The sequence below is a fragment of the Mastigoproctus giganteus genome, chromosome 11, assembly GCF_048544385.1.
Source record: "Mastigoproctus giganteus isolate SK-2022 chromosome 11, ASM4854438v1, whole genome shotgun sequence".
Classification (NCBI taxonomy): domain Eukaryota; kingdom Metazoa; phylum Arthropoda; class Arachnida; order Uropygi; family Thelyphonidae; genus Mastigoproctus; species Mastigoproctus giganteus.
Window position 1 is genome coordinate 67,618,258 of NC_143585.1, and position 27,631 is coordinate 67,645,888.

A 27,631-nucleotide genomic window follows, 5' to 3' on the forward strand; every position below is an offset into this window, starting at 1 on the left:
CCAAGTTTGCAGAGAATACAAAGTTTGGCAGGGTTGTCAAGGACACTTCTGACACTATGCTGTTGCTGCAACCGGATCTGGAAAGGTTGAGCAGATGGGCTGAGTGGTCGCAAATGAAGTTTAACATTGACAAATGTAAAGTACTACATATGGGAAACAGCAACCCCATAGCAACGTATCAACTGTGTGATACTACACTGACAGTGGTAGCGAATGAAAAGGACCTGGGGGTAATTGTGCAGGCAGACTGTTCTCTGAGCAGTGCAGATTGGCTGCAAGAGTAGCTCATGGTGTCTTGTCAATGATATACAGGAATTTTTCTAGCAGGGATAAGGAGGTTATTATTCCCTTGTAGAAGGCAATGGTCAGGCCACACCTTGAGTACTGTATACAGGTCTGGAGGCCTCATTTCAAGAAGGGACGTAGAGCTGCTGGAACGAGTACAGTGAAGGGCAACAAGATTAGTGAATGGAACAAATGGGTATTTTTACGAAGAAAGGCTTGAGTTTTGCAAATTACAGTGTCTGGAGACTAGGCACCAGCGAGGTGATCTGATTGAGGTGTATACACCTTGAATGGTTTTAGCATGCTCAATGCTGATGGGATTCTTCCTCTTGCTCAGAATAATCACCTGAGAGGGCATAAATTCAAATTGGGGAAAGACAGATGTAGGATAGACGTGCGGAAATTTGCCTTTAGCCAGCAGGTGGTTGGTTGGTGGAACAGACTTCCATCCCTTGTCGTGGAAGTTTATAGCCTAAATAAATTTAAGGCTCAGCTGGACGGTTGTTTCGAACGAATGGAGGGGTGAAGTGGAAGTGGTTTTTTTTTTTTTTTTTTTGGCCTATGCTACATAAGCTTGCTTTCTTTCATCATATGCCTCTAATAATGCTAATGCTATTCACGGCTTTTTTCCAACAGTGACCTGTACTTGTTAGGTAATTCTGCCGGTCTCCTACTCTTAATATCATTAATGCCAACGTGTAGAATAATATCACCTTTTGTGCCCTTAAAAGATGATATCCGCTCTACAACGTCATCAACCTTTGCCCCTGGATGAGATACCCTGGTCCTATTCCAGCTATCCTTTTTACATAGCATGTTCCCCGTTTCCCTGACAATAGAGTCACCAATAGAGGCTAGATGAATTTACCGAGGTGTCGCGTTGGACAGCTATATAGAGCTTAAAAATCCAACCTTAACGAAACGCCGGTTACTTTGTTTTCGTGCGGGCTCTTTCCCATCTTCTCTTAGTATGTGGTTATAAAATTTTACTGGACTTGGCCTTCGTAGGTCACATAATTTTTGAATTATCCCAACTAAAGAAAGAAAAGTTTCTTCGGAAATAAAAATTTGGTAAAATTTTAACTGAAAATCAGCATTATTCTGCTGAAAAATAAATTAAGTTCTTTTTATTCATAAATTATTAATTATTTGATAAGATTTGATACTTGCAATTATAGGATGAGAATACAAGTCAGGTGTAGCTTTAAAAGTAAAGTGTCACTGCTGCCATCTGTCGGTTATGAAGCCCAACTCAATAATAGGGTTAAACTTCTTAGCAATTTCAAAATTTGTAGGCAATCATCTATGCTTAAATTTCCGCATTTTCACGGAATTATAATTTTATTATAAAATTATATTATATTTTAATTGTAAAACTAATTCTGTGTCAGGCTGTACCTGTGTTGTTAGGTTTTAGGCGCATCTACAACTTAAACCATATTGCGCCGTATATATTGTCTGATTTACCTATTAGCTGGACAAAAAAACCGAGTTCCGGAGATAAAACAATAAAACTCTCGCGTGGGAGGATCTGATATCACTTATAAAAATTCTTCCATACATTTCTTATTTTTGAAAGTGTAATAAATAAAAATGTGCATTAATTTATAAATTCTTTTCAGAAGTACAGCATATTAGCGTCCTTGTTTAATAATCTTTGCATGGCTACTAGATGTCGCCACATGACATGGATTATCTCACAGCAATGAATACTTGCTGCAAATAATCGCAAAATCAGCTAGATTATTTTTAATTCACTTTTTAGTTTTAAATGGAGTTTTAATTCAGCTTTAATTAAAATTTTTCAGTCAATTTTTAACTGAGCAATTTCCGAATAGACATTTGATAATTCTGAGTAAAATTTTATTGCAGACATCTTTTAATTTCACCTAAAATTAGTATATACATTTTTATTATTACCAATAGAAGCTGCTCTTGTTATTTATAAATTTTTAGGTATACTGATTTTGTCTATAAAAATTTTCATTCTGATATAAATATTAAGGCGTGAAATTACATGAAAATTTTGATTTTATTAACCTTCCTGATTCAAAATCGTACTTAAATTACTAGCAATGCTCTAATCCATGCTTAACATACGCGGATTAATATTAGTATACAGAATAATCAGTAGTGTAGTCCTAAAATAACACCGGGCCAGCACAAGAGCAATTTATTAATTAAAAAATCAATGCGCAGATTTAATGTTATAAAAAATAATGCTATTTTAAGAAATTCTTGTACAGTATTATTTTTACTGTTCCTCGGTAGTATAGTGGTGTGTATCCCCGCCTGTCACGCGGGAGACCGGGGTTGGATTCCCCTTCGGGGAGGGCAAGTAATTCCTTTTTGTTGGTGCTGCTATAAAAGAAGCACATATAACACTTTTGTAGTCAATTTTGTACTTTTCAAAAAATGTCCACCTCAGAAGGTTTCAATTACATTATTTTCAAGTAGCTTAAAGTGCGATATCAGGCCAACTCCTTGTAAATGCAAAGGTTCTGTTCTGTTAAGCATAAACAAAACCGTTTTAATCTAACTGGCCGTAAAGTGAATATGTTACCGTGGAATATATGGAGAGATATCATGATGCAACATGCAGAATACTGACTTGGAAAGAAAGTAGTCTTAAGTATTCTCAAGTACTTTCAAGTGTAAGAGAAATCACAGACATCTGGTAACCCTAAATTTTAGCCATCATCACATATTTTTAATATATGATAGATTAACGTCATTTGTGTGAAAGTAGTGCAATACCGGGCAACTCGAAGGCAAAGTTTGTTCTACTGTGAGCATTAAGACCATTGTATTAACTATTCCAAATCCTACTAGTCTCAAAAACAGAATAGTCCTTCTAAGTCTCTATTTAAAAATTAATTTAATATTATTAATTATCATTACTAATATAACGATGATTTAACTTGTTTAATTATTAATTAATAATTTGATATATTTAATAATAATTATTAGTATTATGTAATTCTATTCCTGGGTTTACTTTTTATTTTCCATATTCGGCATGTCGAAGGCATTTTACACTCGCATTTGAATGGGAGAAAAGCGGCAACCGTAATTTTTGTCTGTATTGTTCCTTCTTGAAATTTGTAGACCCTTGGTGGTACACGTGTAACGATTTCTGTCCTTTTGCGATAAAAGCAGTTTTCCCATCAAATTCCGTTTTGAAGCACATCGTGGCCGAGTTAGTCGGTTTCGGGCTGTATGTTTTTTGCCGGAAAATTCAGATCTTTCATTCCACTAAATGGGAAACCAACCAATCGTAGAATACGCGCAAATTGCGACACTATACACAGATCATTCGTGATCTTAGTTTAGTATAATTTATTTCTTTGTCATACAAATGCGATTTGAATTCTAACATGTATCTTTCTTTCAGATATCATAAGCAGCTAATGAACCTGAAATTTATGGCGAAAATATATATCCTACTTTATTTAGTTATATGAATTTTTTTTGAATGAAAAACAGCAATGAATTCTCTTTCTATATCTAAGAATGTCAGAATTATACATACCGTTCCTTTATCTTCGAGACATGTAGACTATTTGTCTTCAAAGGTAGTTATAATCTGAACTCCAAAAAAGATCTGAAAAGACTGAGCTAATTTCAGCCGAGATAAAGTAATTCTAAAACTGTTATACCAATTACAACGATTTCGCAACTATGTTGTCGCACTGCATAGCCTTGTTACGACTTGTCCCATTAAAATTATTGCGGGGTGTGTATAATACCCTTTAGAAAAAAATAAAGTTATGCACGTGTAGCTTTTATGAGTTCATAAAAACAAATTCAGGAAGCGAATAAGGAAATTTTTCTAACCAAGAATCACCTTAATTATAGAGTGCACGGCTCGTTTAACAAGAGGACCATTTGGGAGCAGATTTCGAATACGAAGTGTGGAGGTGTTTCTTATTTCTTTTAAAATTGTCAGTAAATTTAAAAGTTGTGAGGTCATAACCATTTATCTTTCGTTGTAAAAGAAAGAAAATGAGAGAGAAAGAGGGGGAGGATTAATAGCATATAAACACTCTTAGCTTTCATTTCTTACAAGCCGAAATTGCAATCTCCTTACTCAAACATAAAATTCATCAAAAGAATTTAATGGTTGCCCAACCGAATATCCATAAAATATAAATTATTAACCACAACGCTAATTGAATTGAACTGAAAAGGGATTCAGTTCATTGACTTTTTTAACACTCCCATATATTTCTATTCTCTTCTAAATTATTCATTAAAATGGTTCTAACGTTTCTGTTTGCATAGTCGTCAAGGCAATATATACATATTTGGCAAGCTTTATTTTATTATTTTTTAAGATAATGCGTTGCTCTTGAAGCAGAAACTCCACACATTACAATCACTCTCATGCATGACAAGAACAAGACTTCGTAGCCTTTAGAAAGAATCCACAGGAAATGTGACTGTGCGTAGTACTTCCTTATCTAAGGGAAGACGCCTCGAAGTGTTGGAAGACAAACAGATGGGCGTAATAAATGAGACATAATTTTTGTTACTTAGGACGTGAAGCATTATTTTCTTCGAAAATCAAATAATAAAAATAAGTCGTGGTCAATTAGTAAAGGTTGAACAAAAACACTACGGAAATAAAGTTCTTATAAGAGACATTATTTCTTGTAGTTTGGTGATTGTAAAGAAAATGCTTACTAACAATAGAACACGTGCTGTAGTAAGATTCTAGTTTATTACAGAAAAATAACATTTGTACATTCTTTATCGTGTGTATCATTTTCTCAATCTTGGAGTTATACCTTCAGTGATCACTGAATTATGGCCATCCCATCAGTCATGGACTATGCCGCATAGCTCGCGGTATAAAAAGCTTAACAGCTTTATACCTTGGAACGGCGGTAACTTGCATCTGGTCGTGCAAGTCAAAGTAGCAGTTATGGGACGTAGTTAAAATATCAGGGATTTTCAAAAGGGAGCTTGTGCGTCCATATCGGAAACGGCATGGCTTGTTGGTTGCCCAGGTGGTTAAGATGTACAAAGAATGGTATCGAACGGGTCAAATCGCCACCCACTGACAGAACTGTAAAGGGTTACGCAAGGTTGATGTTACTGGTAAGCGAATGTTCAGTGCGTTGTACGAGCTCAACGGCAGGTCACTGATGATGTTGCGCCGCACATTCAGGCCTATGGTGTTCTACAACGGACGACCAAAGAGACACCCTCTCCTCACCGATGATCATCATCGTCGACGGCAAATACTCAAGGTGTGTTTGTTTTAATTTCGGTCTCGAGGATTTCACCTATATGCCGCTGTAGCATCTGAAACGGCAAAGGCCAGGCCGGCAAGTGCATATGTGTAGGTGTGCAAGTATGTCTTGTTATGTTGAGTGCCGGCACCTGGCAACTTCGCAGCCAGGAGGCAGGGGACACCTGGTTCCCTGTCCCCTGACTTCCAACCTTGGCCTCGTGGAGGCGCACCAGGATCCACTTTCTAGCTGAGACTCTTACTGGTAAATGGAGGGAAAGGAAAGTGGATAGAAAGCAAGGGGATGAGAGAAATAGGCATCTCCGGAAAAGAAGCAAAGTAGGAAGAAAAAAAGGAAAGGTATTAGTGGAAAAGACAATAAATTTTTAAACTAAGAAAATTAATCTTTTAGATTAATCTTGTAGAACAATAACTGTCTACCTTGCAGCAGTACCAAGAAAATTAGCATGTTACAGCTGCAACAATCAGATACCAAGACATAATTTTCAGTTGACTTGGTTAAACTATTAACATTAAAACTCTTGATATTATGATTAAAACTCTTAATATTAACGCAAGACCATGCAGTGAAGAAAAGACAAGAAGGTTAAGGTACTAGCTAATGGGGATTTCCCCAGACAGTAAGAAAGCAATTTACACAATTGAAAACATCCAATTATTATACTGAACACCCAGCAACAACTACGTTAAACCAGAAATCACTGTCTTGTGATAATTGAATAACCTCTTTATCCCTATCACTACAGGTCAACTGTATTGAATTTGATCTCAATCTAAGATATTCGTCAAAAACAGCTCAATATCTAAATCTAACAAAATTTCACAGTGATTTAAGTTTAAATTTCACAGTAAATTTAACAGTTGTGAGGTCATAACCATTTATGTTTCGTTGGTTAAATTTCAATTTAGCAAGTAGTCAGAAATCCTGATCTCACAACAAGAAAACAGTAAAATAATAGACTATACCCAAAATATTACAACCAATCTGAGATTTCAGCATTATGAAACTCCGAGGCGCAAATTTTTTTTTTTCCAAGATCTGTCATCATCCCGTTTGGGAAGTCAGTTTGGCAATTATGTCCAGAGCCATCCAGAACACAAGAACAACCATTTACAAAAGGCCAACTGCCTGAGCACACAAGGTACTCATTTTAAAATTTTAAATACATTCAATATATTATCACCAATCTTTAATTGACTCGATCCAGTCTTGTCTATAATTAAGCCAAAATCAAAATTGCTGCAAACCTCAGCAATGAAAGCTTTATCATTAATTTCTAATTAAGACAGTCTCAATTTTTTTTTTAATACGCAATTTTTCCAAAGTCTTTTGAGGAATCAAAATATCAAGCATCAGCTCTGTGCTCGGCACAAACATAATGGAGAACATCATGTTGTTGTTCTCAAGGGACAAGTGGTTTTGCTAAGGATCGGTTCCATTCAGTCTTTTCCTTCGCCTAAAGATCTTATCTGCGAATTCCGCCAAAGGCAGGTAATTTTCTTTACTGTCAAGAAATCTAGGCAAGTCTTTCTCCTCGTATATATTTGTCAATATTTGAAAGTCCCTTCTGTAATCTAAGTAACAGTTACATTCAAAAATTAAATGCTGCACTGTTTCAGGCTCTCCGCAGTTACATAGTGGAGAAGTAGCAAGGCCAAAAGTATGCAATTTAAAATTCAGACTTCCATGGCCTGAAATCAAGAACGTTGAATTTAAGCCTGGATTAAACCAAGACATATTTAATTTACTTAATTACATTCTACCGTTAGTATCGTTAGACCATTCCTCCTGCCAATCTACAAGGAGCTGATTCCGAATTCTCTGCACTTCTTAACTGGTAATTCTAGATTAAGTTTCTGGAGCAAGTATGTGAGGTTATTATATGTGATATCTGCTGTGAACAATTAGAATTGATCATACAGCTTAATTCGTTTAACATAGGAGAAAAATGCGGAGAGTTTTGCTTCGTTACCTATGTTGCTGAGTGACAAAGGTTCTTGTAGGTTTGAGAAGGGGCTGAAAGTAGACTGTCGGGCACTGTTGAACAAGCTACATTCATCGAGTATGTGCTTTACTGATAGTGGTTCCAAGCAGTGCGTGCACCACGGGAGGATTATTTCCTACGAGCAGAAACAGATGAGTAAGGTGAGTGTAGGCTATTCGGATTCTGGCTAGGATTACTTCTTTTCTATTTTTACGGAGGCTGGAAGTCCATAATTGTGGTTCAGGTTCATTTGAAATAGCTTCTTGTGTGTTTGCCTTTTCTATAGAAGTGTCCACTGTTCTTTACGTATTTTCCGTATGTTGTATTTGTAATCAGGATAATATATGGGACCAGATCGTTTGTTGAGGCTATGCTGGAGGGATGTTTTGCAGTATCACCATCGCACTCATTTCCTGGAATACCATTGTGACCTGGGATCCAAGAGAAGACAACAGTTTGTTGATGCTCATGAAGACGTATCAGAGCATGTCTTATTAGCATTAACAAAAGATTATAAGGCGAGGTGTGATTGAGAGCTGAGAGAGCACTCTTGGAATTTGTGTATACTGTACTGTTGTTGATTGACAGGAGTGAAATGTTTTCCAGAGCAAGCTTAATGACATGGAGCTTAGCTTTCATGGCGCACTATAACCTTGTCGTTTTTGCGCCATAAAAAAATCAAATCAAATCAAGCGTGGAGCTCAGCAGTATAACTGCTGCATTTGGGTGGAAGTGAGAAAGAAACAATTGTAAAAGGGAAGACAGTAGCTGCACCCACTTTGTTGCCTTTGATCCAATTTGGCCAGTGGGCAAATTGGATCAAATTTTAACTGAAGCTCAGCAGTAAAATCTTTCTTCTGATACTGAGTGGAGTTTCTTGAACCTCAACATAGACTTTGATCTGGGGATGTTCTGTATGCACGTAGGACAATCCTAAGAGCAGAATATTGGGTGGGGGCAAGACGTGCTAAGGTATTCTCCCTAGAAGAGTCTCACAAACAGGTGCTCCATAATTTAATCGAGATCTAATTAGGGACCTATATACTGTATGTGGAGAAGGGTATAACGATCTGCACCGCACGATGTACTAGAGATGACAAGGAGTATGTTCATTTTATTAATGCAAATAGTTCGTAGATATTTTACGTGCTTTTGGAAGGTAAGCTTCTTATCAAAAATTAGCTCTAGTCGAATGCTGTTCATGATTGGAAGAGAGTGATTGTTCAAGTGGAACTTAGGACTGCTTAGCTGTTACCGTTCCGGCATTACAATGAATTAGGAATATTTCAATTTTCCTAACTCGTAACTAACACATTCTGTAGTATAAAATTTATTAATTCTAATAACCGCTGATGAAGGGATAATGATTATCTCCATGTCAGCTTCCTCCTTCTCAGAAACTTATTATGTTAATCTCTGGCCATGGAGGGAGCTTTATCTCATTTATGACCGTCTGTACGTCTTCGGCAATAAAGATTTATTTAATTCTGTGCTCCACAGTTCTTTGTCATGATTAAACCCAAACAGGAGAAAACAAATTAATTTAGTTAATTGGAAGTTGTGTATCCGGCTTCGAGACACCGAAAACATGCTTACGTGCTTTACATAAAATCGCTGCTTTAAAAATAAATAAAACGTGTTAAGCAAAAGTTGTTCTCCCTTCTGGGATTCTTTTCAATCTAAATTTATTTTGTAGGTGTACGAGCTGAGCAATAAACTAACCAGAGTATTAAAAAAAAATCTTAACTTGCGGGTGTGCTCACCTTCAAAATATTCCCCTTTTGACTGGACCCTCATGCATCCGAACCCAACTTGTTCCAACAGTGTGAAAGAACAGCGAGTGGTACTAGCCATTATTATTGTTGTCGAGTTTTAGGAGCATCAGCGTGTAAGGGCATGTTGTTCCGTATATAATGACTGTAAATTGTGTGTTCTGTGGTTGATTTGCTGCTTGCGAGACGAAAAACTCTTAGTTTCCGGAAGGAAAAAACCATGCTACCTTCGGTTGAGGTAGATTAACTCAGTCTATCTCAGGCAAAAGGTCCATAAAAATCAGTCACGTCGCCGACGGAACTCGATTTGATTGATTTTGATTTGGTAGTTGTTGGTGCATCGGCTTCTGTGGCCATATTGCACCTCCCAAGGTTTTTGCAGTACTTTGATCCAAGCCCGAGGCGGGAATCGAACCCGCGACCTTTGGGTTGCCGGGCAGGTACTTTACCCACTCGGCTAGCCGTCGGCCACGGAACTCGAACTTGGGTCTTTTCCACGCCATGTAGGGAGGACGGAGATCATAGCAACTATGTGCTAGCCATGACAGGCATGCAGCCATGGCAGTGTACAGGAAATACTTTGAAATGAATTTTATAATTAATGCGATTACTTCGTACCTAAGGTCCATCCTCTGATGTAGTATAGTGGTTATAAACCGTTCGCACATAACGGGTTCTCCATAATAGTATATTGGTTTCGTCACTTATCATTCGTTTGGAGAGGTCCAGGTTCCATTCCAGTCTATGACTGCATTAATTTTCTTCAATTGAAGTTATAGATATTGATGATGCACTAAAAACACTACAACTCTTGGTTGATGACAAAAAAAAGCACTCAAAACGTAGATTCATTTGTTTATTTCCGAATTGGAAATATGTACGTAATGGGGTTAAATGTTTCGTGGTATATCCTTACCGCTTCTTCTGTAACAATTGTCTTTGCAACATCGCCATCAGAAAAGATCACTTCGGTACAAGATCATGTCAAGGAATGCTTTAGATCACTCTACAATCCACACCCGGTGGAAATGGTCAAATTTCAAACCCCCTCACTGCCGCGAGGACTTTTTGTGGAGAACGTTACATTCATTTCATCCAGCAAACAGACCGAAATACAAGCAATTAGAGACACTTGACCTAATTGCCTAAGGACATGAGATGAATATACATAGCCCGATTATATTTAGTTTTAGTCTTGTACTATCGCCACTGACAGTGACACAAAAATTTGGTCAACGCCCTTACTGTGGTTTCCTTAGTCAGGGTGATGTTTTTTGAATAACCTTTGAAGATTAACTTAACTGGCTCACAATTTGCAGGCTTTTGGACCTCCCTGCCACTAAATTACGTCTAATTTGAAACGATTGTTTACTTTCAGGCTAATTTGTAAAATATGTAGCAATTGTAAGGTCTGATATGAAAGTTCTACAGGAGGGTTGCGTATCGTGGAGTTTACGCGATTTCAAAAGAATCTGCTACAGTTCAGAATTGATTTCTTGGGTAAGTGGCTTCATTTTTAGATCTCTATGAATAATTGTTTGCAATTAATTTTAGCTGAACATTCATCCACTTAAGTATCCAATGTTCATGGAAGCGAATTTGATAATTTAACTCCTGTCAAATGAAAACTGGATTGTATCTTAAGATGAGATTACACTAAACGTGATTTATATCGATATGATTTGTTTTATAATCCTAATTGAGTTTTGAATTTTATAAGATGCTTTTAGTGCTCTTGAAACCAGGGATCCTTGTTGAGAATAGTACTGGGTCCTTATGAGAGAGAGAAAATTTATATTTAAATTTGTTTCAATAACATCCGATTTAAGTGGTACTAAACCACTAATTGAACCGAGCAGAGTTATGAATTGGGTAGTTCAAGGATTATAAGTGACCACTTGCAGAAGAATTCCGGACGTTGTTCCTGCTGAATTTCCAGCAGGAACAACGTCCGGTTTAAGGACGTAACCAAAGGCTTCTTTACTCCAAAGTGCATCTTTGGAGACTACAACTAACGTGTTTCTACTTCACGAATGTAATATTCAGAACTGGATCAGAAATGCTCGTATTAAAGTGAAATACGAAGGCTTTATTATAGAACGATCCTTTAGTGATGTGACTAAAACGCTCCTCAGAATTCATGAAGTAAGGAAACAGGACGTTTTGTAAGTTCCATTGTATGTATACTTATTTGTTTGTTATGTTGTTGTTTTGTTATTTGGTTTTTAGTAGCATTGGCAACTAAGGCCATATTGCTCCGGGGATATGCGGTGGTCATTCCCTGACCTTTCTACATCCTCCGTATTTGGTGGGCACGGGCTCGAACCCCGGTCTAATCAAGAAGCGTGTGCTACGCGCTGCTGCTCCTGCCCACGGAGGTGCCATACTTATTTGTATAAGTATATATAAAATGGAACTGGTTTGAAGGCATAGAACCTTATCAAAAGAATTAAAACAAACTCCTTGAGCAACCTAAAATTTTAGTTAATCAAATTTCCCACCAGATGCTGATGAATGACAAAACCCCAATAAAGCTACTCCATACTAGAACTTCCAATTTTAGACAATTTCACACTATCTGAACTGGAGGAAGCCATTAAGTCATTCAGAACAGACAAAGCAGCTGGTTTAGACAACGTCTGCAAGGAACAGATCCTTAACTTTCCCCAAAAGCTAAATTATGGATCCTATAACTTTATAACTGCCTAAAGACCTTAACTATTCCAAAGATCTATAACCATGCAAGAATTGTGGTTTCCTTAAACCTGAAAAAAAAATTCCACATGTAAGGACTATAGATCCCCCTCTTCTGTGCAGTCTCTTCGAAATCGAAGAGCACCTTATCTGTATTGGAATCAAACCTGAAATTGACAAGGTCTTAATTGCTGAACAGGCAGGATTTAGACTAGGTAGAGCCTCTACTTACTCAATTTATTAAGAATGACTTTGAAGAGAAGTGCATCAGTGGAGCTACTTTTGCAGGCATCTCAGCAGCCCACGACACAGTTTGCCACCGCCTACTTCTGCACAAGGTTGACAGTTTCATCAAGGACTTCTACAGGGTGTATTAAATTGATGGGCTCTTGGAGAATCGACGGTTCTTTGTTGATATGGCTGTAAAAAGAAGCAAAAACTTACAGGAAAATAGCCCACCACAAAGCAGTGTTCTAGTTCCTTTGCTATCTACAGAAATGACCAGCCCGTTTTTTGAACTTGGAGCTTTTTTGTATGCAGACGATTTAGCTGTTATCACGCAGGATACAGATTTTCAAACTAATGAAAATAGTTTAACTGAAGCCTAATTAACGTTAGCGAGTACTATCACAAAAATACGTCATGCACAAATCCAACTAGACAAAACTGTTTCTTCCACCTTAAAAACAAGAATGCTGACATGCTGCTGAACACTTGAAATAGCATCCAATCTACCTAGGTGTCACGCTAGATCGCACACTTGCTTTTAAAAGACAAAAATTTGAAATCACAAATATTTCCAGCTCCTATGCAAGCCTAACATTTCCAAAAATATGAAATGAAGTGACTGCATTATGCCATTTAATTCTGTTAATCATAAAGATGGTCATTCAATTTTTTTTTCTCTAAAATACTTATATCCAGCGCTCTCGGTTTAATAGTAGTTGGTTAAAAAATTATTTTTTAATAATAATTTAAATACCGGGTATAGTATTCAATAGCATACACAAATCTATTCAGGAAGCAATGAGCAGGAGTAAAATACGAAACAGTATTTCTTATGCCTGGAGAAGTTCATGACATGACTCATGGAGAGGCGAGGCGAGGCAAAGCCTGCGTACCCTGCAGCAGTGGGTGTCTAACCTTCAGTTAACAGATAGGATTTGGCGTTCGTTTACGAGAATGTTAGCTTTATTCGCGCCTGCTCTTGATATCAGCTGATAGAACCGCTAATTTTTAGACAATCACAAGGATTACGTTTCTATTCTGTCAGTCCTCTTTGAAAAGAATTTTAAAAGAAGAAAGCGGACTGCCTGTAAACATAGTCTGCAGATACATAACGGGCCCCAACACCAATTTCAATTGGAAACTATTTTTGTAAACCAGTTTTGGCTTTCACGTTAGATGTGGACAAAACAAACTACATCTTTAAACTGTAGTGAGGTTTGTACTTTAAGTAAACAATCTGCCTCCCTCGGTATTAACTCAGCTTTAACTGAACGAAGTTGGGGGAAGTGGAATGGAATAGAAAGTTAGCAGTAAGTCCTCTGATAATTAAGGTTCACTGAAGTTCGTCAGTTTCCTTTGATCACTGATCAAAATATTTACATAACTAACAATAATATTTCTCATTGAGAAAAAAATGGAACAAACTGATGGGGGAAAAAATCGGTGACAAGCATTGAAATGCTCAATCGCTGTTTTTAACACAAACAGTGTTACTCGACAATGGTTTATAAAATGGCAAGTATTAACAAGGTTTTGTTATAGGTAAGAAATCTATTTCTTCAAATTTCATTTAACAAAAGCTAGTCTAATTCTGGGTCTTATGTACAAATCTTGACCGTCCTGGTCATCACAACAGTACTAAAGGTCTCAGACTTGCAGTGGACTGAGGTGAAATTGGAAACGTTTTAGTTGAACAAACACTAAAAATTTGAATGGAGGAAAACCAAAATTTAGGATTTTAGTTTTGGAGCCGAGGTTACTCACCGCTTCCGTGAAAATCATTCGTGTTACAATACTCCTACGTTACCTTGAGACGAACACAAGAGGACACGTCAAATAAAATGAAGTCTCATTTCTACCACTGACAGCTTCTTGAAAGCAATTTGTTAGATAATCCGAAGGTAATTTTTAGGCGAATGCTCATTGCGATCAAGGATTTTCGTTGACTCGTTCTAACACCAAGATGTAGATTTGTTGTTGGTTGAATGAGACAGTTAAGTTGCTTCACTATTATATGAAGCATACCTGGAAATTTGACCTTAATTCTATCTTAATTCTTTCTCAGAAATTGAGCTAAAAGAGAAACTTCCAACCCGAAAAGAGCCTTGGATACGGCTACTTGAACTCCACATCACAGTTAAAGATGTGTCACTTATTTAGAAAGTGCTGTATCTAAAACCTGCAATTTCATATACAGTTAGAAGGGGGAGAGGAATGTGTTTGTATTAAGTGACCTCATTACGCAGGAAGGTAACGACAATGAAAGCATTTCAATCACTTAAGTCACGGAAAATAACGAATGTTAAGTGAATAATGGCAACAGGTTGAGGTTTTGTGTTCCAAGGAAAGTTTGTAAAAAACCAAGGGAAAATTCACTTGATTTATGATGGCCAGTTGGTCATTGTTTACAGTTGGTGGCTCGGATTGAAAAATTCTTCGTATTTCTTTGAATGCAAGTTCCATGCCAATTAGTGATACAAGTAATTGTTCATTCAAAAACTCTGCCAAACCCATTTCCATAGAGTACCATTTTAATATGAACTTCCATATTCTTAAATTGCCGATGTACTCAATCCTGCAAAGAGGTACGAAGTACAGACTCTGATACGGAAAGAATCTCTAAACACTTCGATTGAATCGTGGTTGGAAAATTCTGTTGAAGGGAAAACCTCAGAATATTTTCTGATATTCATATAGATGACCTTGATTTATTGTATTATCGATAGGGAAGTGGAATTATACAATCTAGTGGCATGGAGAGCTGGTTTGAGTAAGCGTTATTCGTAGTGAAAAAAGGTTTGCTTTATCTCATGTACAAGAGGGAGGTAAAAGTTAGTGAAAAGGGTAGGAGCAGTCAATGCACTGGGCCCTGTGATACCATTACACTGTGTGTGTGTATAAAATGCCAATTCACAAAGCAACAGCTAGACTTAAATATTGCCAATGAACGTCGTTACTTTCTGAACTGCTTGCAATTTAGGGCTTCAAATAATTAAACTGCTTTAGTAGGTTTCGCTAACAGTAAAGGAGCAGAACTGTTCTATACTCAGTAAAGTATGTTTTTATTTCAAGCTGAGAACAATCGAATATGTATCGATAAAAGTTACTTAAATTCATCAACTGCAATTCCCGATAAACGATACAGCCATCTAAAATTGATCTATACTTACTACATCAAGTACGCCTTCATGAATTCCTCTTTATTTTCCTTTCATGTTCATTACCCATAAAATAGTGAGTTGGTGGCTGTTAACTGACGCCTACATTAATGAACTCTCTCCTACGTTACTTAATACTTCTTAAATGCGCGCTGGCTAAGTAGATCTTCGAGGGAAGTCTATTTTCCCTGAAAATTTAGTAAACAGAACCCCCTCCTATTCAATGTTTCGGAAGTAGCGAGTTCAGAAAACAGGAAAGGTGAAATTCAATCTTAAGTCAGTCAAGATGTTATTTCGATTAAGGAATTCAGATAGTGGTTTTAAATTGTGCAATTATTATAAATCTTACGTGTGCATATCAATTTATGGATTTCTCGATATACTCGTGGATGTATTCGTTCAGTTTTTCTTTCTCAGAGCTTCCTAAGTCTGCAGTTGCACTAGCTGCTATCAGTTTGAACAGCTAGCTCCCATTAATCAGATCTGGGCTTCAAGGGACTTCCATTGTCCCACAATTGAAGGTAAGCTTCATGGAAAATTTGTTGATCAGGACCCCTAGAAAAAGTGCACTTCAGTTCCTGAAATGGAAACCTTTGACACGTTACTCAAAATAAGAGTTTCTGAATTATCGACGCAATAGTTTGGCGAGAACAATGGAGCTTTCAAAAACAGAGGATATGGATGAGCAGTTTCATAAAGCGAAGCAGCAAAACCACAAGGATTCATTGTTTTGTAATGGGCATAATCGAAGGAATGATTACTAATCAAGAGATTTAGATTATTGAAATATTCATTCGTTAAGTCAAGTTCAATCGAAATTCGAATGATAAGCTTCAGTTGGTTTTGTTTAGAAGAAAAGTGGAAAAAAACTAAATTCTTCTCCAAGAATTCCAAACGGCCACGATCTAAAAACCACTTTTTAGATGGTGGGAAACACCGTATTGAAAAACCCTCTCTAAAAGAATTAGATAATTCTTAAGTACAAAATATGAATGTATATACATGCAAATTTATAATTAATAGAGCGTTAAAATATGTACAAAAATTTTCATTAATCCTTCCAAACGGGTTTCCTATAAATCTCACTCTTATTTGAAATTGGCATGAAAGTTAATGACATTTCTTTGCATTTTCTCAAGCGAATTCAGTTATCAGAAGTTAAACCATTTAACCCAGGAAGTTGTAAGATGTAGTTCTTTCAATTTTAGCTAAAATAAATTCAGGAAAGGGAGAATTAGCATTAATGCTAGAGTATTAATTTAAAGAGACTAAATATTAAGATTGGATATTTAGTTTTAATGTAAATAAGGTTAAAGTTTGAAGAAACACCGGATTTATTGATGGGAAAGTTAGATGTATATGTTAAATAGCGGCTAAATGGAAACAAGTAATTTCGAATAATATAAGAGAGCAAACAGGGGCAGGACTAGGTAGAAAGTGCCATTTGAGACCGGTATGAAAGGATTGCTGAGGGCAAGAATAGGACCGTGAAACGGGATTGCGAAGAGTCTCTTGATCCAAGCCACCATTAGGAAGTAAACAGGAAATGAGTGGACGTCCAGTGTTCGCATAAAAAGAAAACTGCATCAGGGTGACTGAATTTTGGATAAGTTCAATATATTTAAGCAGACAAAGTGAACACGAAAATGAGTTTTGGAGGTGACCAGCAAACATGAAAGGGTCATACTCTAGAGAAGGATTGGTTTGTGCGCTATCTCTAGAGAAGGATTGGTTTGTGCGCTAGGAAGACAGCTGGGGTGAGATGTTTTAACAAATAGGAAGGAATGAAAAATTAAGCAGAGCATGAGGATTGTTTGAGTCCTTGTGGGAAGGAGTTTCAAACTTGAGGGAAAAAGAAAGTTCGGGGGAGTAATTGAGAAAGTGTCGACTGTATCTTACTTCTGCGGTCTAGGAGAAAGTCGTGAGTTGCGGGTGGAAGTAGAAGTAAATTTTTTGGTGGTCGGAGTTAACATTTCGTGGTGGCAAGATGAAGAAAAACGTGAAAGAAAGCCTGGTTTCCGGCATCGGAAGGCTGTGCCCAAGAAATGGAAGAAAGCCCGTCTGCCACGAAGGAAGCCTGAACGTAAGGAAATTGGAAGTAGCGGCCATTCCGGAACGCAAGTCTGTTCCTGTACTGAACCCCGAACTGAAGGACTCCATCTAGCTCTGTAAAGAACTGAGTGATAGTCCTTAAAAAAAAAAAATTCATGTTGTAATAGGCAAGTTAGTTTCTAAGGTTGAGATAATTCGTTATGAATGTAAATGATTTTGAAATAACGTAAGGGTGGTAAAGGGAATGACTAAGATAACTAGAGTAATTAAGGTAGAATGGGCATCTATAGTGAATATTATTGAGGTAAGATGTAATACATTTCATGTGTTAAAGGCTAGAAACAAATATACAAAAAGAAAAATGAGTTTTTCTGATGTAAATGATAGAACTTGGTAGTGTAATAGAATGATTGAGTAATCATCGAGGATTCATATTAAGTAAGATACAACTGATACAAACTGATGTTAATTTGTAAATTGAGAATAGTTTAGAGAGAGAAAAAAAAAAAAAAGTACTAGTATGGTTCATATATACTGTATATGGATATGCATGTATGTAATTATTGTTTTATGTAAATGTATATAATGTTCATTAAAGGTTTGTAAATGAATGGAGTAATGTTCTGCTAACACCCTCGATTCCAGAATTTTCTGTGAATTGCAGTTAGATCTGAGTTTTGTGGGCCGTTTGAGACTTCAGGAGGGTGGAGGTCTGGAGAAAAAGGAAAACAAAAACATACCCCCCACAAAGTGTCCGATAAAATTTCACCAGGTGATGTCTGTGTAAAATTTGTTGAACACACAGGGAACGAGTTAACATATTTACATGATATTTGGTACAAAGGTTCAGAGGAATAGTCTATGGTGCTGACACCTTGAAAAGGTTCAGAACTGCTGTTGCCGATTCATTGCGATGTCTCTCTATGGGTGAGCTATGAAATAGTATCTGAAACTTCAAGGACCAATTAAACATGGGAAATTTAGTTACCAGGCTTTTCCTTTTCTTTCGAAAAAGGTTTTATACAGATTTTTGGGGAGGGGACGTTAGGAGGTATGGATCTTAATTGATTTTAAGATTACAGTATTAGACAACGAAACGAGTTTTGAAAATTGTGATCAATTTTTCCTTCTCTAGAGCCCTTCGTATCAGTGCAGTTGGAACGATACATCGCTCTGTGCCACTCGTAGAGAGTTCTGGGTTTGACAGACGTAATACACTTACTGTATCAAAACTCAAAGATTTATACACAAAAATCTTCGGCCTTCATACAGTTACTAGAGGTATATCCTAGAGAGGGGTCCCATTGGGGAGCCTACTTGCGGCTGCTCTAGAACCTTTCTTAGCAATATTTCCAAACTTCGCTTCTTACGCAGATATGAAATTCTTTATAACCTCAAAGATTCAATACTTACAGGAAATATCAAATCATCAAATGTAGATGCTTCAAAATTACTTAATCTCAAATCTTGAGATTAACTCGGTCAAATCAGCACAACTAGTGGTGACCGAAAAAAGAAACATTGATATTCGAATAGGTGGCATCCTAATCAAGGCTTCCCACCCACACGGTTCTTGGCTTCACTTTGGATGAAGGGTTCTTTTGGGCAGCACTTCGAAACTGAAGACCAAGACTTACGCAGCTATGTGGGCGATTAGGCAGGAGGTAGTGGGTGTAAGGACTCACTAATGACAGTTCATCGAAAGATGCCTCTTTCCAATACCACTCAATGCTTCTGTTATTTGGTCTTCGGCTACTGAAGCACAGCTCAGCAGATTCTAGGGGCTCGAATATTGGATCCTGATGTGGGTCAACTGGCTAGCTGGACGACCATTCACGATCGGTCCTGTCTAGCCTCATGGAAAATACAGGTCGCAAATATCTGGCTGCTGGCAAAACCTATTGCAGGAAAGATAAACGCCCCATCGATTTCAGATATCATTACCTACCTAAACTTGGAGACTTGCACACAGTCGCGTGGGATCTTCACTGCGGCCTTCCGTCCGTCAACAATTTACCATATCTCAAGAACACGTTTCCATCTAACACAATAGTTCTCTAATGCTCTCGACAGATCATAATTTTGTGATGACAACAGCTACAGAAATAGCTACCAGTTTATTTGATATATAACACGGCATCTATCTCTAACGTGGGACAGGTTTAACTTAATTGTGAGGGCCAGCTTCTCATAAAAAAACTTAGAATACTCCTGACAGATTACAAGTGCTAAAAAGGATGAAGCTTCCATTGCACTTTCAGGTGTTAGTGAAAATAAACATTCTGTAAAACTGTATATAATCCTGGCTGAATTTGTGATTGTAAGTTTACACGTTATTCTGGTAATAGTGAATTGTAATATCGTTTACTTTAACTGTAATTTGTAGTAAGCCCTTCTTGCTTTCAGCAAGTGTAAGGGCAAAACCTCGTGTTAAAATAAACGGATAATAATAACCTCAGACAGGATTCCCTGAAGACCAATTGAGATCTGCTCTCACGTTCGAGCAAATCCTTAATAAATTTCGCAAATGTTTTAGTGTTCTTATATATAAAAGAAAGGCATGATACAAGTTTATACTTTATTTATTAAATTCTAATATACGAGAAATATTAAAAAACACGCTTTGAAATACAAACTTTTACATGTTCTGTGAAGTCTAGAAATTGGACAACTTCATTACAGCCTCTACCATATCTGGGCAGCGGGAGTCGATAGCTTTGACGTAGGAACTAAACATCTTCCGTTCGTATAAGAGTTGAGGCTACAGCAATGTAAATAACTTAGCACACACTAGCTACAGTGCTGGTAAATTCATCAGCTTCCACCGCTATCTGACTTTTATATAACAAAAAAAGGAACAACCGAAATGTTTATATACAGATAAGCTACACAAACAAAAAATGCAGGATTCACACAACAGAAATGTATCATCTGTAGGGGAATCGAAATCAAGTATATCAGAAGAGCGTTACATGTGGAAGACAAATGTAGACTAAGGCCAGAGGTTGGAAAGTGGCTCCATCTACACCAAAATTAAAAGATACCGGAGCACTTGCCTCCAGGTGGATTTCTTGAACGGTTACGATAGGCATCTGGTGTGTCCCCATTTCCAATTGAAGAGTCTGCAAAGAAAGAAGAATACACAAGAGTTAGTTTAAATTATGCTTATATTTTAGGGGTTTATCAAAAACGTTTTGAGACTCAAATCTATAATAGGAGTAAGATGTACAAGAAACAACGGGAATCATTAATTTTCTGAGAAATGTGATTTTAATATTCCTTATACGCCTCAACATTAGGCACACTAATGATTAATAATTGCAGAGACTGAAAGATGGCGTGTTTGCTATCACGCTACATCTGTTTTCTATCAGGACAGACTTTGGGGAGGGTGGGGGTTAAGGATGTGGGGAGGTAATACGGAGGGCAAGGTAGCCGACAACTAATTTATACCTCAACCGGAAATTCATTTCTGGAATTGTAACCTACGATCCTGCCGAACACTGTCAAGGTTATTTCGCTACAAAACCCAACATTAACGCCCGGAGTTATTCAAGGACGCAATATTTGTGGGAGGCATTACACTTTCCTATTCGTAGAAATAATGAGGGAGCTTTGCTTCGGCTGCATTTTAATCTACACTTTTTCGCCGACGAAATGGTGACGACTTATTCAGAGTGCAAACGAGGTATTGTGTTGTCGATTGCCTCACCCGGCCCAATTAAATACACAGCCTTGACCTCCAGGATGCGAAGAGAAACGTTTGTAAACAAGGTTGCCATTTAGCAAGAAGTTTTTCTTTGTGTTAGTTTGTCCACCTAACCTTTTCACCTCGACTTCAGTCACCCGCACAAGGACAAACGGTCAGATGCACGTGGTAAGGACGGGATCGATTTTTTCCTTCTCCTTTTAGAGAAAGCAAAGTCCTTCAAAATGAAAATCGATTGTAGGACAATTGTGGATTACGCTGCTTTCCAAATACTACATAAAGGGGTGGCAAATGCTCAATGCTCAGGAATTCGCGGAATGTTTACATACATTCTCAAAAATGAGTGAACGTGCGAATTTTTAATCAAACGATTCATATTTCAGCGGAATTTTCCAATTAGCCATTTTTAGTTTCATCACAGCATCTTTCATTTGAAAATGCTTATGTTCGCATCCTCCAAAAAGTCGGAATGCTTCGTTATCAGGTGCAGTGATGCGGCATGGACCTTGAAGTAAACAATCAGCTTTCCCAATAAGGATCCGGACTCCAACTTCGGTCCAAGGACAACTGACCTGCCGTCCCCTTGGCGCTCCTGTACGAGATGCGATCAAAAACTTCGGGGATCTCATTTTGTATCTTGACACTGTTGTTGTAGAGGGTTGCGAGTAGTCGCAACATGTTCGTTGACTCATCCATATACACTCAGTGATCCATGAATATTGACTACATCATCCTTAATGGAATATATCGCATAACTCGCCGTATAAGAAACCCAAGAGCTTTCCACTGATGAAGTCTACCGGCAGCTCTTAGGAGAACATGTGCACCCTGCCATGTTGCATTTTTCCCAGAACAGAAACGGGATCTTCCAAGAAGATAATGCATCGAGCCAGCACTGTGCACGAGTGGCTCGAGGAACACAGTAAAGAAATCACCCATCTTGGTTGGCTTCCAAATTCGTCTGACATTAATCCAACCGAACAGCCGTGGGATGTTTGGAACCGGAAGCATGGCTGCAGATCCCTATGGACGTCTTCAGACATCTAGTGGATTCAATGCCTAGGCGAATAGCGGCTGTTATCCATGCGAACTGTGGCTTAACACGGTATAGGTAGGTGGTCACAGTGCAGTACTCACTATGTATAATGCATGAATAGACTATCTGCTGTCAGTTTGAAATAGAACATGCTGAACAGGAGATTGTTTCGTCCCATTTTGAAATGATTTTACTGAGTAACGAATCTGCATCAAATTTGATGAACATGCAAGAGAAACCCACGACGCTAAAAGCAACTTTCGGAGAAGACGCTGTCCTGCAAAGACTTTTCAGGGGTTTGCAAAATTTAAAGAGCATCACTTTTATTGTTGAAGTGAATCTTCGCTCTGCCCGCCCTTCAACTTCTGGAACCAATGATTTAATCGCTCGTGTTAGTAATCTATCACAAGTGATCCACGTTTAACCATCCGCAATGTTGCTAGTGAAACAGATTTCTTACGAGATATGCCAATCAATTTTTAACACGGTATTTACGAATGCAACACGTTTGCCAAGTTTGTTCTGTGCATTCTCGCTGATTAACACGCAGAAGAGTTCTAGCATGTCAAGATCTTCAATACAGTGTGGGTCAACGTTCTGCTACTGATCCACACACACCGTCTTTCCCTCATTACTGGCGAGGAATCGCGGTGTATGACTATGACCCGGAAACAAAGGCCCAGTCCTCATCGAGTGCCTTCTCCAAGGCCCAATAAAGCAAGACAATCTCGATCAAAGGTAAAGATCATGCATATCGTATTTTCTTCAACTTGCAGGGCATTGCTCATAATAAATTTGTTCCACACGGTCAAACAGCGAACCAAGATTACTCAAAAACGGAAATATGACGCTTGTACCACGATAATGATCCTGCACACTCTGCACTTTCCATTCAGTCTCCATCAAAACTCTACAAAGGGACTTAAACGTCAAGATCAAATCTCTACGTCTCATACGCAATAAGGGCGTTCTTTTAGAAGCAGCAACTAAGTCCGATTTGGAGTTTTTCCTCGTCGGAGTCATTTTCGTCTAAGGGTATTAGTTCTGGAGTTCCGCGAAAGGGTAACCCTTCGGTCTTAATTTTTGACATACCAAAAGAGTTAACTAAGGACGAAATTCTGGAGAATTTACATGTTAAAAACTTGAGCAAGTCTGGTCTCACCCTGGAGGAGATCAAAAACGAAACATTTTTTCGATTCTCAACTAAGGCCAAAGCTGGTTCTTCTGTAAACTGGGTTATCAGCTGTACTCCTAGGATATATAAGTGTATCAGTACAGTGGAAAGAATATATCTAGGCTGGAGTTCCCATAGGTTTAGGTCATACACAGTAACAATGTTTTCTGAAAATGGTTTTTCTCCAGGCCGATCTTGTGAGGATGCCCTTGTAGATTTTATTTGCCATGTTGAAAACGCTCCGTTCAAATACACATTGGCTATATTCATAGACTTTGAGGATGCCTTTGATGGGATAGCGCCCTCGAACGTCTTCGTTCTGCAGAATGCCCTAAACAGTTATATCTTCTTGTCAAGAGCTACTTTACAAACCGACTCGTCACAGTCAGATCCAAGCATAATCAGATTCTACGTAAAATTTCTAGAGGGTGTCCTCAGGGATCCATCTTAGGACCATTATTCTGGAACGTAGTGTTACAGGACTGGATAAAGAGAACATTTGAAAATACCAAGATAATGGCTTACGCCGATGATCTAACAATACTTCTTAGCGGCAACTCAAGATCTGCCTTGGAAGCATCAGCTAGAATAGTCCTAGAAGACCTACAGATTTAGACCTACGAAAATAAATTGAAGATAAATCTTTCCAAGACCAAGATCATGGTTCTTGGGGGTAAACTTGACATCCGGCATCCACCTACGTGGAAAATTGGTAATGCTCAAATCCCTATAGTCACAGAAACTAAATTGCTGGGAGTTATTGACCATAAGTTTAATTTTGGGGCACATTTGTCAAGCTTTGGTCCAAAATTTAAACGCTTTGCCAATGCTGTAGTTAGAGTTTCTCGAAATGAGTGGGGCCTCTCCAGACGATCCTTGAGGTTATACTATACAGCTGCGTTTGTCCCTGTGGTGGCCTATGCTACAGGCACATGGTTCCATCGGGTCAAAATTGTTAAGTTCCAAGCTAAATTGATGACGCTTCAGAGAATGTTACTAAGTGTTCTGAAAGCCTACCGCATAGCCTCAACGGCCGCACTTCAGGTCCTGGCGGGTTTTCTGCCTCTCGACTTACGCGTGATCTACAAAGGATTGACCTGCAGACTAAAACGTAAAATTCCCTCAGAACTCTTTGGAATCACAATTTAGACTCTGATGTCAAACGTGAACGTAAAAGAATTTGGAATGAACTAATAACCCTTCGGCAATCTAGATGGGACACTTCATCAGTTGGCTGTGTTACGAGAAAAATTCTTCCCCGAGGCCTACACATTGATGAACAAGAAGATGAATGTCTGGTTCAGTATGAATATGTTTACTTCACACTTGCTCACTGGTCACGGTTCGATGAACATGAAATTATATAAATTTAGGTTGTCAACAACAGATCTGTGTCAGTGTGGAGAGGGTGAAGGCTGGCAACATGTACTGTATTCATGCCCAAACTAAAAAGATTCTAGGGCCAGGCTAAGCGAAACAGTGCCTAATCTTTCCACTGGTCAAGAGTCAGTGTTGGTGCAGGATGCTGATAATTACCGAGCGCTGCAGTCTTTTGCAAAAGAAGCTTTTATGAGAAGACTTGTACAGTCTCAGATGACAACAGTTATTCGCACCTCTGGCCCGAACCCAACTTGACATTCAATTTGATGTTTACGACGAACTGTCTGGCTGTGTCCTCACTAGTTTATAAAACAATAGATTTTGCTGCAGATGAATAAATCTGCTTTTTTTTCAATTCGTGGCGTATTAAGGAAAGAAGTGAGGAGAGAGAATCTTTTCTCTATCTTTTCTTTAATACGCCAGGGGAACCTCTTATTTTATTATTTTTTTAATACACTACGGAAACCTTTTTTTTTATAATATGCCGTGGGAACCCTTCTTTCCCCCCCTTTTTTTTAATGGGCCACGGGAACCTCTTATTTTTATTATATATTTTTTTTAAATACACTACGGAAACTTTTTTAATACGCCGCGGGAACCAATTGGAGTGGGTCCCCAGAGGAATCTTGCAACATGAAGTGGGTCAGAGTTTCGAATTGAGACATCACGAGCACTAGTGGGACTGGCCCACTCTCCCGTGGTGTGGACAAGTACCCAGAATCATCTGTCCAGGTGACTGATGCTTCTGGGCAGCCAAGTGGCTAGAACAGAACACACACAAACCTCCCTCACACACCTGGCCCATTTGTAGTAATACTGTTCTTCACAGAGATACGAGGCGGAGATGAATTGACGCTCAAGGAGCCGCCCTTTGCAAAAACATGTCACCATGTCAGTCTCCATTCGTACTAACCGGATTTAGTTCTCAGTAATTGCCTTTTCAGCTTGAAGTTCCCCTTCCCTTGAAAGGGTCAACATTTCCAACGATTGAGGAAATTATTCAGAAAGAACAGGAACTGTCGGCAATCCAAAAGAATTCTATAAGAATGCTTCCAGAAGTATTAGAATTGGTATATATGGTGTCAAGGAGACCACTTCGAAAGATTCATCGGAGCAGTCGATAGGCTTCATTTACCAAGTAGTTCAGATGCCGAACATGGACCACACCTCTTATATTTAAGGATTTTGTAACGAAAAGAACCTTTTTCATCATTGCAAATGTTTGTACAAAAGTCTAGCATAAATAAATAACGGAACCCACATGAATTTCATTGAATCCTCACAATAAGCCTTTTGAGGGTCCATTAATGAAATTTGTGGATCCTATTTTTAGCTAGGCCACTGACACGAGTAGAGTTTTACCTTATGTTATGGCGTAAAAGTCGACATTTAAAAGATGTAACCATTGCCTAAAATTAAGGTTGACTTACACGCAGAGTATAAAATCCTAAACTTGTATTAAAGGCACACGCTTAGGGTTAGAAAGATACAAACGAATACCAATATCTTTACAATTTATTAAACTTGTTATATTAATCTTCAGGAAAAGGAAATTCCTAGGGTCAGCGTTGGGAGAGCTCAAAGTAAACTTTGTAGATAGTCAATTTATTACAGCTGTTGAGGCATTTACAGAGAAACCAATTGGAAGTGTAGTACTGAACAGCGAAGAAAGAATGGTTCGGTTATTATAGTCAAAGCCTCTTATGTATGCATAGGTTCAAAAGGAGATCAAACCTCATCACCCACGCCTATAGACTTGAGTTTCGCGACCTTCTACATAAGTACTGTATACACTTACCGCTTTCTTTACTAATAAAATGTCAATGTAAAAGAAAGGACAGAAACAATCGAATTAATAAACTGTTTCTTAATGTAGATTTTCTATAATACACCAGTAGAGAGATGCGTGTCATTTTAATAGGGTATACTGCAGTGCATCCACCTGTCGTCATCTGAATGCCAATTTGCATACCACTTCAATATTTATGAGATTTATACTGGATCTCAGCAATGATGTACCTTGCATAACCTTCCTTCACTTTCAAACTGAAAAAGACTATTGACTTTCTCCGTGCAAAAAAATGAAGACTTTCAGACCATATTTTAAGATGGAGATTCTAAAAATAAGTTGGCTTAACAGATTGAAGTGATAAACTTCCACAGTTCCTCACACCGTGTCACAACAAATAGCTTGACGAATCAGAAGTGGCACGAGTGTTGCACTTTGGCCATCACTGTTCTTGAATATCAGGGAAAGTGGGTGTTGTGCTATTTCCTTGCACTTAGTTTCTAATATCCGATACCACACCTGTTTATCGATACGTTTTATCAGTACCTACCACCCCAGAATTCTTTTTAAGAGACGATAAAGAGCTTATCGCTGCTAATAGACAACTTGACCTTACCTGGAGAACATCTATGTACAGATAGGCGTTCAAGAGCGAAGACTGCGTTTACCTTGACCAATATCGTACACACCTGTTTAAGGAGGTCTTCGCTTATGTAATATAAAAATAGCTTCGCTCGCAAGTGGGATGGTGATTATATCCTTTTGTGTAAAAGAATTCTCTTGAGAGTTATGCAAGCGCCCGAAATTTGGACTCAATCTTTTGTACAGCAATATCAGTTTCGTTTCTAACTAAGCATTAATTCTGAAGGCAGCTATCTGTTCTTTGTTATCTTAAGTTTCCTTCGCTTTTATTCTTCACACGCGTTGATGGAAAAGGTCATTTCAATGCACTTTATTCTATTACGTAGACTTTGTAGTTTTTCATAATGTGGTATTTGAATTATGAATGCGGGCAAAAATGAAAAGGGAACCCGATAAGTGTGGGAAAGTCAAGTTTCCTTTTTCTGATACACTGGAGACCATTTAACACGATTCTCATGTCGAATAGTCAG

The 27,631-nt window shown here is 38.1% G+C and overlaps 1 protein-coding gene across 3 annotated transcripts in view; it reads right to left on the reverse strand.

Annotated features, from left to right (window-relative positions):
* Positions 1-19,995: 19,995 nt before the first annotated feature.
* The window catches only part of LOC150078088 (microtubule-associated protein Jupiter-like), an 80,842-nt gene continuing 73,206 nt past the window's right edge, over positions 19,996-27,631 (reverse strand). For all 3 annotated transcript variants that reach the window (XM_090384678.1, XM_090384679.1, XM_090384677.1), the window contains one exon: positions 19,996-20,553. In XM_090384678.1, coding sequence (XP_090240804.1) covers positions 20,465-20,553 — 89 coding nt within the window. In that variant the 3' untranslated portion in view covers positions 19,996-20,464. The remainder of the gene's footprint in view (positions 20,554-27,631) is intronic.